Source organism: Callospermophilus lateralis, chromosome 3, assembly GCF_048772815.1.
Source record: "Callospermophilus lateralis isolate mCalLat2 chromosome 3, mCalLat2.hap1, whole genome shotgun sequence".
Taxonomy (NCBI): Eukaryota; Metazoa; Chordata; class Mammalia; order Rodentia; family Sciuridae; genus Callospermophilus; species Callospermophilus lateralis.
Genome location: NC_135307.1, coordinates 97,257,696 through 97,272,621, shown reverse-complemented (window position 1 = coordinate 97,272,621; position 14,926 = coordinate 97,257,696). Strand labels below are relative to the sequence as shown.

Below are 14,926 nucleotides of genomic sequence, written 5' to 3'. Positions count from 1 at the left end.
ATAAATATTTGGGCCTACTTTTTCTTCTATTAGATTCGGGATCACTGGTATAATTCCTAGGTCTTTGATGTACTTTGAGTTAAATTTTGTGCATGGTGAGAGATCAGGCTTAATTTCATTTTGCTGCATGTGAATTTCTGGTTTTCCTAGCACCATTTGTTGAAGAGGCTATATTTTCTCCAATATATGTTTTTGGCTCCTTTGTCCAAGATAACTGTATTTATTTATTTATTTATTTTAATTTTAAATTTTTTTTTTTTTTTGAGAGAGAGAGAGCGGGGGGGGGGGAGGGAGAGGGAGAGGGAGAGAGGGATTTTTTTTAACATTTATTTTTTAGTTTTCGGTGGACACAACATCTTTATTTTATATGTGGTGCTGAGGATCGAACCCAGTGCTGCGCACATGCGCACATGCCAGGCAAGAGCAGTACCGCTTGAGCCACATCCCCAGCCCAAGATAACTGTATTTATTTGGGTTTGTCTCTGTGTCTTCTATTCTGTACCACTGGTCTACCAGTCTATTATAGGTACCAACACCATGTTGTTTTTGTTACTATTGCTCTGTAGTATAGTTTAAGGTCTGGCATAGTGATGCCAGCTGCTTCACTCTTCTTGCTAAGGATTGCTTTGGAGATTTCTATTTCTTTAATAACTGAAATTTAATTAAAGTTTCCTGAAGAGACCTGATTCTCTAATGTGCAAATATTTCTTTGAGCCCCTGTAAAGATAGGGACTTTACCAAACACTTGACCATTCATGAAATTCAATTATTGTTGGCCTATAATGTACATCTGTAGTAACATTTCCTACCAAAATCAAGACTTTTCTTGTTAAAAAATCCTCTGAATATTTTACTAGCTGCCAGTTGCAATCCATTAAAAGTCATAAAATCAATGTAGTGGGTTGCACTGCCTACCAGTATTTTAAAAACATAAAACCAAAATGGAATCGAATATAATAGAATAGGAAACCTCAGAATTCTTCTCAGTATCAAGGGAAATAATGTTTCATTAAACATTTGTTTCAATTTTACATAGTATGTACATAAAACAGGTTAGGATGGAAACTTTATGATGTTTAAGAAACACTGTTGGGCTGGGGATGTGGCTCAAGCAGTAGTGCGCTTGCCTGGCATGCCTGCGGCCTGGGTTCCATCCTCAGCACCACATACAAACAAAAATGTTGTGTCCGCCAAATACTAAAAAATAAATATTAAAATTCTCTCTCTCATTCTCTCTTTAAAAAAAAAAAAAAGATTATTCTACTTTAAAAAAAAAAAAAAGAAAATAAAAGAAACACTGTTGTTGGGCTAGGATTGTGGCTCAGCGGTAGAGCACTCGCCTAGCACTGGCCAGACCAGGATTCGATCCTCAGCACCACATAAAAATAAAGGCATTGTGCTGTGCTGGGGAAAAAAAGAAAAGGAAACACTGTTGTAAAGCTGTGCTGGTTAAAAAGTGGGTTGACAGCTCTTACTTTTCCCCTCTCCTCTCTCTCTCTCTCCCCTCTCTCTTCTCTCTCTTAAAAAAGAAAGAAAAAGTGGGTTGACAAAAAATGGTTAGAAGAAGTCTCTTTCAGGGGATCAAGAGATCCTTCCTTTTCCAAATACACACATCTATCTGTCTGAGGTCAGATTTTCCAACATGTTTCACTTCAGCCTAAACATTCCCCACAGATTGAATACAGAGGCAGGAATGAGAATTCAGCTGCCTTAAGTCACATATTAAAAGACAACTTCAAATCTGTAATTTTTTAAAAAAGAAAACAGTCATTTAAAGTTTAAAAAACAATTTGTTAACATGTTTACTATTTTGTGGTACTGGGAATTGAACCCTAAGGCACCCTAACACTAAGCTACATCCCCCCAGCCCTTTTTAAAATTTTGAAACAGGGTCTCGCTTAATTGCTTAGGCTGGTGTCGAACTTGAACGTCCTGCCTCAGCCTCCCCAGTCCACAAGATTACAGGCGTGCTACATATATTTTTAAATGAATATTTAAATATTTCTGCTTTAATTACTATAGTAAATATCAATAGCTATAATCCACATAGCAAAAAAGTCTCTGGAAACCTCCAATTTTTAAGAGGGTAGAAAAATTCTGAGACCAACGACATTTGAGAGCCGCTGGTAAGAAGGGAAGCAAGGGCTTCCGGCCTGCTCAAGTAGTAGGTTTAACCCAGACCGAGGCCCTTCTCCCGAGAGCCCCAAATTTCACCCTGTCCCCGCCCGGAACAAGAATCCCCGCCTACAGACACAGATATTGACGAAAGGGCGGAACTTGCCTACTGAGAGGACGCGAAAACTAGGTCACAGTAGGAAAGAAGTCCTTTAATCAAATCTTTGCGACACTGTCGCGTTTCGTTGGTTCCGTGTCGTAAAGAGAGGCGCGGAGCCGCCCCCAGCTGAGGCAGCAGTGGAGGTGCGCGGCAATGGCGGATATGGAGGATCTCTTCGGGAGCGACGCTGAAAGCGATGCCGAGCGTAAAGGTGGGATCGGCTGGGCTTCGGAGGAGGGGTGAGCGGTGGGAGCCCGTCAGCCGTCCGGTTCCGGTCTGCGGAGGCTCCGGCGCCGCCAGCATGAAGGCGCTTCCTCCACTCCTGCCTCAGCGCCCCCTGCACTCCTGGCGGTGCCATCCTCTCCCGGCGGGCGGGGATGGAGAGACAAACGCCGAGTCTGCGCCTCCAGGTTCTGGTGACTTAGGAGCATGCGGTGCCTGGGGAGTACCGGGGGCTCGGGGCAGTGATGGAGGCTCGGGCGAGCCTGCGCAGCCCAGGGAAGAACTTTAGGATCTTGCTCTGTCCTGCCTTGCACAGGCCAGCGAGAAAGGGTTGTTTGTGAGTGAATGTAAATGAGATGCTTAAGATTACGGGTTTGAGGTAGACGAGTTTCAGAGCTTGGTGTGTTGGGGAGCACGAGATATCTGGATGAGGGGTCTGGGAAGGGGACCAGGATGGAGCTACGCGTTAGGCGTTATGCACGGGAAGTAGGGTATCTTTGGAGAATGTGTAGAAACGGCAGAATTTCCTTAGTCTGTGATATTAGTTTTGGGGAGCATATTGGGTCTGTTTGGAGAGGAGTGATGAAAGATTTGCTGATGAAACGAATGAATAGATGTGTGTTTATGGTGGATGGAAGTTTTTTGCCACGGAAATGGTGGGAATTTGGGTTTGAAAGACGAATAGAAAGAATTTGAAGTGAAAAAGGGCCCAAGACCAAGTTCAGAATTCTTGCAATCCTCCATGCTCAAAGTAGTGTACCTACATGTATTTCTTCCTTAGCTAAGTGCATTGTTTTGACCCCTCCCAATACACTTGTTTATTTTCTTCAACTTCACTTATACTTAATTTTATAAAGTGTAGTGAAGGGAGCACTAGGTGGTGGTACATAAAACTGAATTCTAGCGTGAGGGCGCTACCCAGACGGTTATCCAGGAGATTCTAGTTAGGAAGTATGGAAGAATAGAGTCCCGTATACTAACTCTTGTTTCATTACTTTCACCCTCGTTTTTTCTTATCTACATTCCTTCAAGGCACAGTTCTATGTGAGCTCTCTCATGACTTACACGAAGTTGTTTATTGATCTATATCTATTCCAGTTACTTTACTGAGTGCTGGGGATTAAAATATAGTCTCCCCATTAGTTTACATTAATACTTAGTGCATATTTGATAAATAATTGGATGGGTAGAAGCAATCGTTTAATAAGATGTACCCTGCAATTTTACGTTGCAAACTCATTGTTAAAGGAAGTGATGTGTAAAGATGGTTGGTCCCCTGGGTTTCATGGTTTTCTTTTTTCTTCTTTTATTTATTTATTTATTTTTTTCTGTAGTGGGGCTCCAACCCAGGGCCTCATGCATGGTAGGCAAGAATTTTACCACTGAGCTACATTTCCAGCCCTGGATTTCATATTTTTTTAACTAAAAAAGTTTTAACCTTCTAAGTCCATTGCAGCTTTTTTCTATCTTACTATTATATAAATGGATTCTCTAGGATTTACTTCCAAATCTGGTGTGCTGTCCTTGAAGATTGCTGTTGGTCCTGAAGATAGTGTGACTGTAACAGGGTAATTGCTCTGATGCCTAGCGTATTTCATTTCTCTGGGCTATGAGAGTTGTGGGAAATTACTACATCTGACAAGTTTCTCATGATAACAATTGGTAGAATTCCTATCTAGACCCAATGTGTTTCTTGTGTAAATGTGCCAGGTCTTTCTTTATTCTTTCAACAGTGTTTTGTAATTTTTCTTGTGTAGATCCTGCTTTTTCTGAACTAAATTTATTACGTTTTTTTATTTATTTGGTGGTAGTATTAGGGATTGAACCCAGAGCACTCTACCATTGAGCTAGATACCTAACACTTTATATTTTTTATTTTGAGACTGGGTTTAAGTTGCTGAGGTTGGCCTCAAACTTAAGGATCCTCCTGCCTCAGCCTTCTGAGTTGCTGGGATTACAGGCATGCACCTGTAATGCCTGACTTATTTTTTTTCTTTTGAATACTATTACGAGTGTAATTGTTCTCTTAATTTTATTTTAGATTGTTTGTTGCTGGTGTATAGAAATACAAGTGATTTTGATGTGTTGATTTTTCATCCTGCACCCATACTGAATGTATTAGTTGTAACAGTTCTTTGGTGGATTTTTAGGATTTTCTACATAAAAGATCATGTCATCTGTTAATACTTGTACTTCTTTCCAGTTTGGATATCTTTTGTTTCTTTTTCTTTTTCTTTTTTTTTTTTTTATTGGTTATTCAAAACATTGCAAAGATTGCAGAATCACATCGGTTACACATCCACATTTTTACATTTTGTTTCTTTTTCTTACCTAATTGCCCTTACTAGTATTTTTTGCACAGCTAAGAGTGGTGAAAGTAGAAATTATTGTTTTGTTCCTGACCTTAGGAGAAAGCATTTAGGTTTTCATCATTACTGTGGTTTTAGCTGTGGGATTTTTGTAGATGCTCTTTATCAGGTTGAGAAAATTCCCTTCTATATTTGTCCAGTGGCTTTATAATGAAAGTGTGTTCGATTTTATCAGATTTTTTTTTTGCATCACTTAAAGTGCAGACAAAAAAATGAAAAAAAAATCACAATTTTTTTTTCTTCACTTTTGATATAAGGTTCCACTTTAATTGATTTTTAGATGTTGAACCACCCTTGTGATGCTAAAATATATCCTACTTAGTTACGGTGTATGTGCTGTTGGATTTGATTTGCTAGTATTTTAAAATTAATTTTAGCACTAGTATTCTTAAGGGATATTTGTTTGTAGTTTTCTTAATGATGTCTTAGTTTTCTCATCAGGAGTAAGTTAAAAAGTGTTCCCTCCACTTCAGTTTTTTGGCAGAATTGAGAAAGATAGGTGTTAATTCTTCTTTAAGCCTTTGATAGAATTTGCCAATAAAGCCATCTGGTCCTGGGCTTTTCTTTGTTGGAAGATTTCCTATTACTGATTCAAACTACTTGTTGTAGGTCTATTCAGATTTTCTATTTCATCTTGAATCATTTGTAATAGTTTCTGTGCGTTGGGGAATTAATCTATTTCATTTGAGTTTTCTAGTTTGTTGGCATATAATTATTTATAGAACTCTAGTATAGTCATTATTTTTGTAAGGTCCTCATTTTTATTCTTTATTTTAGAATTTGAGTCTTCTGCCTTTTTTCCTTGTCAGTCTGGCTAAAGGTTTGCCAATTTTGTTGGTGTTTTCAAAGTACGAACTTTTTAATCTCATTGATTTTTTCATTGATTTCTTTTCATTGTGTTTCTATTCTCTATTTCATTTATCTCTTTGCTAATCTTTATTATTTCTTTCCTTCTACTTGTTTTTCTGAATCCTAAGGTTGATTTGAGAGTTTTCCTTTCTAATGTAGATATTTACAGCTGTAAATTTTCCTTAGAGTACTGCCTTTTCTGTATCACTTATGTGTTGTTAATGCTGTGTTTTCATTTTCATTCATCTCATATATTTCTAATTTCCCTTGTGATTTCTTCTTTAGTTTTCAGTTTTTCTAAAGTATGTTGTTAATTTCTATGTATTGTGAATTTTTCTTATTTCTTTTAGTTACTGATTTTTAATTGCCTTCCATTGTAATCAGGGAATAGAGTTCAGTCTTTTAAAATTCACTAAGCCAGGCGTAGTGGCACATACTTGTAATCCTAGTGAGGCAGGAGGATTGAAAGTTCAAGGCCAGCCTTGGCAACTTTGACCATCTTAAAATAAAATAAAAGACTAGGGATGTAGCTCAGTGGCAAATCACCCTGGGTTCAATCTCCAGTAACAAAACAAAAACTACAAACACAGTTTACTGAGAAACAAAACAAAACAAACTTATTGAGACTTGTTTTGTGTCCTAACATAGTCTGTACTGGAAAATGTTCTATATGAAGTTGGGGAAAATGTATATTCTGCCTTTATTGCGTGGAGTGTGCTTTTGATGCCTAGTAAGCCTAGTTGGTTCATAGTGTTGTTCAAGTCCTCCCCTCTGTTTCTTTATTGACCTTTTGTCTAATTGTTCTATCCATTATTGAAAAGATGTTGAAGTCTCCTCAACTATTATGTCTATCAATCTACCCGTCTCCCCTTAATTCTGTCAGTTTTTAGGTTATATGTAATTGTTACATCTTCATGATAGATTGACCCTTTTATCATTTTGTAACACACTTTTTGTCTTTTGTAACTATTTCTGCTTTAAAATCCATTTTGTCTAATATTAGTATAGCAGTCACAGCTCTCTTTTCTTTACTATTTTGTGGGATCTTTTTCCACTCATTCACTTTTAACTATGTGAGTGTTTAGTTCAAAAGTGAGTCTCTTGTAGATAATGTGTGTGTGTGTGTGTGTGTGTGTGTGTGTGTGTGTAAGCGCACGTGTGTATTTGGATCACTTTCAATCCATTCTGCTAATTTCAGTTTTTTAATTGGAAAGTTTAATCCATTTGCATTTAAAGAAATAATTATTGATGGACTTCTGCAATTTTGCTTCCCCTGTTCCCCAGTACTAGGGATTGAACCCAGAGATGCCCTACCACTAGGCTATATCCCCAGCCCTTTTTAAAAATTTTTAAAAACTTGAGACAAGTCAAATCTCAAGTCTCACGTTTCCCAGACTGGCCTCCAGCTTGCCTAAGTTTCCCAAATCACTGGGGTTACAGGTGTGCGCCACCACACCTGGCCAGATTCTAAATTTTTGTTAATCTGAGAATGTCTTCATTTTTTCGGTTTGTTTTTATTTAGGACAAATGCACATAATAAAATTAGTCATTTAAGGTGAACAATTCAGTTGTATTTTGAACATTTATAATGCTGTATAATCACTACCTCTTCTAGTTCAAAAATAGAGCCTCATGTCTAGTAAGTACTTAACTCCTCATTTGCTCCTTCCCCTAATCCCTGTCACCCGCTACTTGCTTTTGTATCTATTTTTATTTTTTCTGAAAATTTCATTTAGTGGAATCACATAATGTGAACTTTTGTGATTGACCTCTTCCACCTAGCATACTGTTTTTGAAGCACTGTAGTATATATCAGTACTTCATTCCTTTTTTGTTTTTAATTGTTTGAGATGTGGGGATTGAACCCAGGTCCTTGAGCATCCTAGGCAAATGCTGTACCACTGAGCTATGCTCCTGGGCACCTCCATTCCTTTTTTTTGGGGGGAGGGGTGTTACCATGGATTGAACTCAGGGTCACTCGACCACTGAGTCACATCCCTGGCCCCATTTTATGTATTTTATTTAGAGACAGAGTCTCACTGAGTTGCTTAGCACCTTGCTTTTGCTGAGGCTGGCTTTGAACTCCCGATCCTCCTGCTTAGCCTCAGCCTCTCAGGCTGCTGGGATTACAGGCGTAAGCCACCGCACCTGGCTCTATTTCTTTTCAATGACTGAACAATATTCCATTCTACATATATATCCAAAATTTGTTAAAGCGGTTGTTTGTTAATGGACATTGGGTTGTTTATACCTTTTGGTCATTTGAATAGTGCTATCCTGGACATTCACATATAAGCATTTGTTTGAGTGTCTGTTTTCAATTCTTTTGAGTAGGAGTGGAATTGTGGGGTTATAAGGTAATTCTTTGCTTGGCTCTGAGGAATGGCCAACTTGTTTTCTATAGTGGTTAAACTTTTTTTTTTTTTAAATAATTTTGTTATATATGACAGCAGAATGTATTACAATTCACATTACACATGTAGAGCACAATTTTTCATATCTTTGGTCGTATACAAAGTATATTCACACCATTTGTGTCTTCATACATGTACTTTGGATAATGATGTCCATCTCATTCCACATCATTTCTAACCCCATGCCCCCTCCCTTCCCCTCTCACCCCTTTGCCCTATCTAGAGTTCGTCTATTCCTCCCATACTCCCCCCCTACCCCACTATGAATCAGCCTCCTTATGTCAGAGAAAACATTTGGCATTTGTTTTTGGGGAGCTTGGCTAACTTCACTTAGCATTGTATTCTCCAATTCCATCCATTTACCTGCAAATGCCATGATTTTATTCTCTTAATGCTGAGTAGTATTCCATTGTGTGTGTGTGTATACACACACACACACACACACACACACACACACACACACCACATTTTTTTTTTTATCCATTTATCTACTGAAGGGCATCTAGGTTGTTTCTGCAATTTAGCTATTGTGAATTGTGCTGCTATAAACATTGTGTCCCTGTAGAATGCTATTTTTAAGTCCTTTGGGTATGGACTGAGGAGTGAGATAGCTGGGTCAAATGGTGGTTCCATTCCCAGTTTTCCAAGGAATCTCCATTCTGCTTTCCATATTGGCTGTACCAATTTGCAGTCCCACCAGCAATGTATTTTTTTAGTTGTAGTTGGATATAGTACCTTTATTTTATTTATTTATTTTTATGTGGTGCTGAGGATTGAACCCAGGGCCCCACATGTGCTAGGTGAGTGCTCCACTGCTGAACCACAACCCCACCCTCACCCCCTTTTTTGTAATTGGAGTGGTATCAGAGGATTGAACCAGGACTAGAGCATGCTAGGCAACTGCTCAGCCACTGAACTATGTACCCAATCCATGACTGAACCATTTTACATTATCCTTAGCAATATACAATTGTTCCATCTATTGTTGTCCTTATCAATACTTTTTATGTCAACACTTGGAATATGTCATTCAATGGATGCCTTTTGGCTTTCATAATTTTAGCTGTTAATCCTTACTAGGGATCTCTTGTGTAGGATAGTTTACTTCTCTTTTGATGCTTTTGAAATTCTTTGTCTTTGGCAGTTTGATAACTATATGGCTAGGTGTGGATCTGTTTAGTTTATCCTACTTGGAAATGTAGATTAAATTAGGGAAATTTTCAGCCATCATTTCTTCAAATATCCTCTCTACCTCCTTCTCCTATATCTTTGGGATTCCTTTATTTGCATGTTCTCATACTTTGTGTCCTTGTATGATTTTTTTTTTCTACAAGTCTTTTAGGCTTTGTTTTTTTCTGATTCTTAGGCTGGATAATCTGAATTGCCTACTATTTTCTTACGGCTTGAACCTCTCTAGTGACTTTTTCATTTTAATTATTGTACTTTTCAACTCCAGAATTTCAGTTTAGTTATTTTTCATAGTTATCTCTATTAATATTCTGTTTCGTAATACATCATTTTCATATCTGTTCTTCAGGGAAATTTTTTATTTCAGGGATAGTTTCTAACCTTTGTCCTATGTATGGCCCATTCTTTGTTTCTTTGTATGTCTTATTATTTTGATTGATAACTGGTATTTCATATATTAAAATATGACAACTCAAGCAATCATTCTCCCTCCTCCCTGGGATTTGTTGGTGCTGTTTGTTGTAGCAGTAGTTGTTGATTTATTTAGTGGTTCTTTTCAACTAATTTTTTAAAAATCTGTACATTTTGATGAATATTGCCACTGAAGTTTCTGTTCCTTAGTGGTCTGTAGTGTTTGGATAGGAATTTTCTTAAATGCCTAAGACCCACCAAAAACCTCCTGTTTTTTGCAGATTGGCTCTATGTATGTGTTGGGGGCATGCTTTCAACCATGCAGTTTATAATCCTGCCCTTTCCCTGCTTGTGCAGAGCCTGAAGAGGGTGAGAACTTAGCATAGCTTCTCAGTTCTTTCTTCATCATGCAAATAGCCCTTTCCTCTCAAGGTTTTTTGTTATTCTACTGTTTGTTCCAGCTGCTATCCATTGACCCAGGCTGAGGCAACTAGGACATTTACCTATTAATGCTTTGGTCAAACTCCAGGTAGCTGTGTCAACACTGGGAGAGTTTCAAGTTAAGTGAGATAAAGGCGACTTTTTGAGCCAGTTCTTCAGGGAGCCACCAGAGGGGTCAAAAATAACAATTTCAATTCTTTGTGAATGAGGTCCATTCTCTTTCCTCCAGTAGTGGCACCTGTACCAGAAATGTGGGCTGTTATCTTCAAGGCAGAGTTGAGCTAGGGAACAGGACCAGGTAAGCTAAAATACCAAGAGTTCTTTTTCTTACCAAGATTTAGCTAATTTTTTTTAAACTAAGCATTCCTCAGGTTCCTGCAACTTTTAGTTAGTCTCCAGAGTACTGAGAAAGTTGATTCTAACAGTTTTTTGCCAATTTCTTTCTGGCTGTTATGTTGGAATGAACTTTTGGGGTTCCTTACTCTGCCCTTTTTTGGTTGATGTTACCTTATATTTTTATAACCCTTATGTTACCTTATGTTTATATCATAGATTCTGATTCTGGATCTGACTCAGATTCTGATCAAGAGAATGCTGCTTCTGGCAGTAATGCCTCTGGAAGTGAAAGTGATCAAGATGAAAGAGGTGATTCAGGACAACCAAATAATAAGGAACTATTTGGAGATGACAGTGAGGATGAAGGAGCTTCTCATCACAGTGGCAGTGATAATCACTCTGAAAGGTCAGACAATAGATCAGAAGCCTCTGAGCGTTCTGACCATGAGGACAATGACCCTTCAGATGTAGATCAGCACAGCGGATCAGAAGCCCATAATGATGATGAAGATGAAGGTCATAGATCAGATGGAGGGAGCCATCACTCAGAAGCTGAAGGTTCAGAAAAAGCACATTCAGATGATGAAAAATGGGACAGAGAAGACAAAAGTGACCAGTCAGATGATGAAAAGATACAAAATTCTGATGATGAGGAGAGAGCACAAGGTTCTGATGAAGATAAACTGCAAAACTCTGATGATGATGAGAAAATGCAGAACACAGATGATGAGGAGAGGCCTCAGCTTTCTGATGATGAGAGACCGCAGCTATCTGAGGAGGAAAAGGCTAATTCTGATGATGAGCGGCCAGCAGTTTCTGATAATGATGATGAGAAACAGAATTCTGATGATGATGAACGACCACAGATGTCTGATGAGGAGAAAATGCAAAATTCTGATGATGAAAGGCCACAGGCCTCAGATGAAGACCGTAGGCATTCAGATGATGAAGAGGAACAGGACCATAAATCAGGTGATACACTTATGAAAACCAAAATGACTTACTAGAAACTTGCAGATATAGCAGTGGCCCATTCTCTTTCATTTCCATCATTACTCTTTTTTTTTTCTGTCCCTCCATTTTGACATTTTCTCATTCTATGAAATTTGCTTCTTTTAGGTCTTCCTGTTTGTTCTATCTCTTCCCCTTCTTTTCATTGGTGATAGAACAGAAGTTAAAAAAAAGAAAAAAGAAAAGAGACAGTAGTCTCAGAGAGAGGTACAGTACTAGAGGAACTAGATAATTAATTGAATTGGAGCCATTTCCATGGGTAACTAAAAAGCTCATCTCATGTGAGACAAGATTTTTCTGGGGGAAAGACTAAATACGGTTGAAATATCCCTGTAAGTTAGTTGTGCTGAAATAAGGGCACTGTTCCAACTTATCTTTTTCAGATTCAAAATTTGATAAACTAGAGGTGATCAGACTCCAAGGAATTCACTCAAATTTGCAAGAAACCAATTATAAAAATTGAATTGCAAAATTATTTGTTTCGGGTTCCTCACTGAGCATAATATTTCCCTAGGGGCAAATCTACAGCAGATGCCAAATTATACTAATCAGGAGTTTGCCTGGGGACCATAATGTGTAGAAAATGCAAACATGACTGATGAGCTCAACAGATAGTTGAGCTGTTGCCTGTTTGGCCCATGCATTCCTAACCTATGAAGCTTGGGGTCATGACACTCATTCCCTAAATACTATAGGAAACAGACTAACTTTAGCTTCTGGATCTCCCTTTTATGATTATTATTTAGACTGTTCTGCTGAAGTTAAGACATCTTCATCTGGAATATATTAAAAAAATAGAGATCATGTTTCTTTTATATAAAAGTTACCTTAATTAGGTTGAAGTCTTTCTGAAGTAATATTTGGATTGCTTCATTTTGTAGGTGTTCAATTATATTAATTACATTTTCATCCCATCTTCTGTTTTTATTTTTTATTATTTTTTTTTTAGTTGTAGATGAACACAATACCTTTATTTTATTTATAATTTATTTTTGTGTGGTGCTGAGGATCACCAGTGCCTCATGCATGCTAGGTGAGCAGTCTACCTCTGAGCCACAACCCCAGTCCTTGAATCCCGTCTTTTTTTTTTTTTTTTTAAATATTTATTTTTTAGGTGTAGATGGACACAACAGAATGCCTTTATTTTTATGTGGTGCTGAGAATCGAACCTGGGTCTCGCCTGTGCTAGGCAAATGCTCTACCGCTGAGCCACAATCCCAGCCCTCCCATCTTCTTAGAGAGTTTAAATATGGCAGTATCTTTCTCCCTGGACCACATACCTCATTAATATTCAAAACCACATTTTCAGAGCTGGGACAGTAACTCATTGATGGAGCGCTTGCCTAGCATGTGTGTGGCACTGGGTTCAATTCTCAGTACCACATAAAAATAAATTAAATAAAATATTGTGTCCATCAACAACTAAAAAAGAAAAAAAAGAAAAGAAACACATATTTTTGCATTATTAGGAGAGAAGGCAGAATACTTCCAGAGATGGATATAGGTCTGTGTAGAATATCAGACTGCCTTATATTAATACTTTTCTTTCTTTCCTTCCTCCTTCCTTCCTTTTTGTGGTGCTGGGGATTGAACCCAGGGCCTTGTGCATGTGAGGCAAGCACTCTACTGACTTGAGATATCCCCAGACCCCTTATATTAATACTTAATAACTAGTTCAGATTAGGTAGATTATTTGTACTGTTATCAGAATCTTTAAGACTCATACAGAACATCCTTCATACTAGCAAAGTAAGTCAAGATTGGGGACATGTAGAAGAGAATACAGCTACTTATTTTGTTTAACTCTTGGTAGTTCTGTATTGGTTTGGGGATTTTTATGAATTTTTTAGGAAACAATTGTACCAGAACTAGAAATAGTGATATATTTGGTTTTTTTTCCCCCTTTCTAGTAATTTTACATTGCTTTTCTTCTATAATGAGTCATAAATTTTTATTTTTTGAGACAGGGTTTCACTAAATTGCTGAGGCTGGCAAGTTGATTTTTCATTTGTTCATTTTATTATATATATACACTCAAATACTTTTTTTTTTTCCGATGCTAAGGATCAAATCCAGGGTCTTGCTCAAGCTAGGCAAATGCACAGCACTAAGATACACCTCCAGCCCTTTTTTCAGTCTGTGTATACAGTTTTATTAGTGTTAACTAACACGTTGTATAGATTTCTGTGGCCACCACCAGTCAGGATACAGAATAGTTCTATTACCCCAAAAAACTTCCTCATGCTATCCCTTTTGTTCTCATATCCTCTCACTCTGGCACCTGCTGAGTCTGTTCTTTCACTATATTTTTGTCTCAGAGAAAGCTGTATAAATAGAATCAGACAGTGAGTTTGTAACCTTTTTATATTAGCTTCTTTCACTAAAATAAATTTGAGATTTAGCCAAATTGTTAAGTACATCAATATTTCTTTCTTCTTCTTCTTTTTTTTTTTTTTTGTGGGGGGCGGGGGTGGGTGGTGGTGGTGGTGGTATGGGGGTGGGGGACAAGACCAGGGATTGAAGTCAGGGACACTCCACCACTGAGCCACATCCCCAGTCCCATTTTGCATTTCATTTAGAGACAGAGTCTCTCTGAGTTGCTTAGTGCCTTCCTAAATTGCTGAGGCTGGCTTTGAACTTATGATCCTCCTGCCTCTGCCTCCCAAGCTGCTGGGATTACAGGCATGCACCACTGCACCCGGCTTCAATAGTTCTTATGTATTGCTAAATTGTGTTTCATTTTGTGGATGTACCACAATTTGTATATTTCCAATGTTACTTTTAGAACAAAATTCAACGTTATGATGCAGTTGGGATTATGCAAAATTTCTAATTATACTCTTTTAGAATCAGCAAGAGGCAGTGACAGCGAAGATGAGGTGTTACGGATGAAACGCAAGAATGCAATTGCATCTGATTCAGAAGCGGATAGTGACACTGAGGTGCCAAAAGGTACTCCTAATTATTTCTTTCGTATGTGTATTTCCATACCTATTTTTCCCTTTTCTGCATGAGAATGGGTGAATATAATTTAATTTTGCTGATTTTATCATATAGATGAACCATCAATATCCTGGCCTTCCATGTGCTTCTCCTTTTTCAATAACCATGTCCTAGACCATGTCATTGTTAATAAGTGTAACTTCTATAATCCCAATTTCAAGTAGTCTGCTTTCTGGCCCACCTTTGTTGATTGGTTTATATGAATTATCATTCATTGTTTTTTGCCTGCACCTAGATAATGTTCTTGTGAAGATGGGTCCTGCAGATATGAATATACAATTTTGAAACTTGAGGGACTTGTATAGACAACAGGCTTATACAGAGTGCTTAAGCTCCAACTAGACAAGAAGAAACATTAGGTGTCCTGGGGAGTTAAGGAAAAGTGGATAAATAAGTATGCAGAAAAT

The 14,926-nt window shown here is 37.9% G+C and overlaps 1 protein-coding gene across 2 annotated transcripts in view; it reads left to right on the top strand.

Moving 5' to 3' along the window:
• The first annotated feature begins 2,396 nt into the window (after positions 1–2,396).
• The window catches only part of LOC143394062 (RNA polymerase-associated protein LEO1), a 30,293-nt gene continuing 17,763 nt past the window's right edge, over positions 2,397–14,926 (top strand). For both annotated transcript variants that reach the window (XM_076848578.1, XM_076848579.1), the window contains exons 1-3: positions 2,397–2,486; positions 10,722–11,477; positions 14,364–14,468. In XM_076848578.1, the coding sequence (XP_076704693.1) occupies positions 2,429–2,486; positions 10,722–11,477; positions 14,364–14,468 (919 nt within the window). In that variant the 5' untranslated portion in view covers positions 2,397–2,428. The remainder of the gene's footprint in view (positions 2,487–10,721; positions 11,478–14,363; positions 14,469–14,926) is intronic.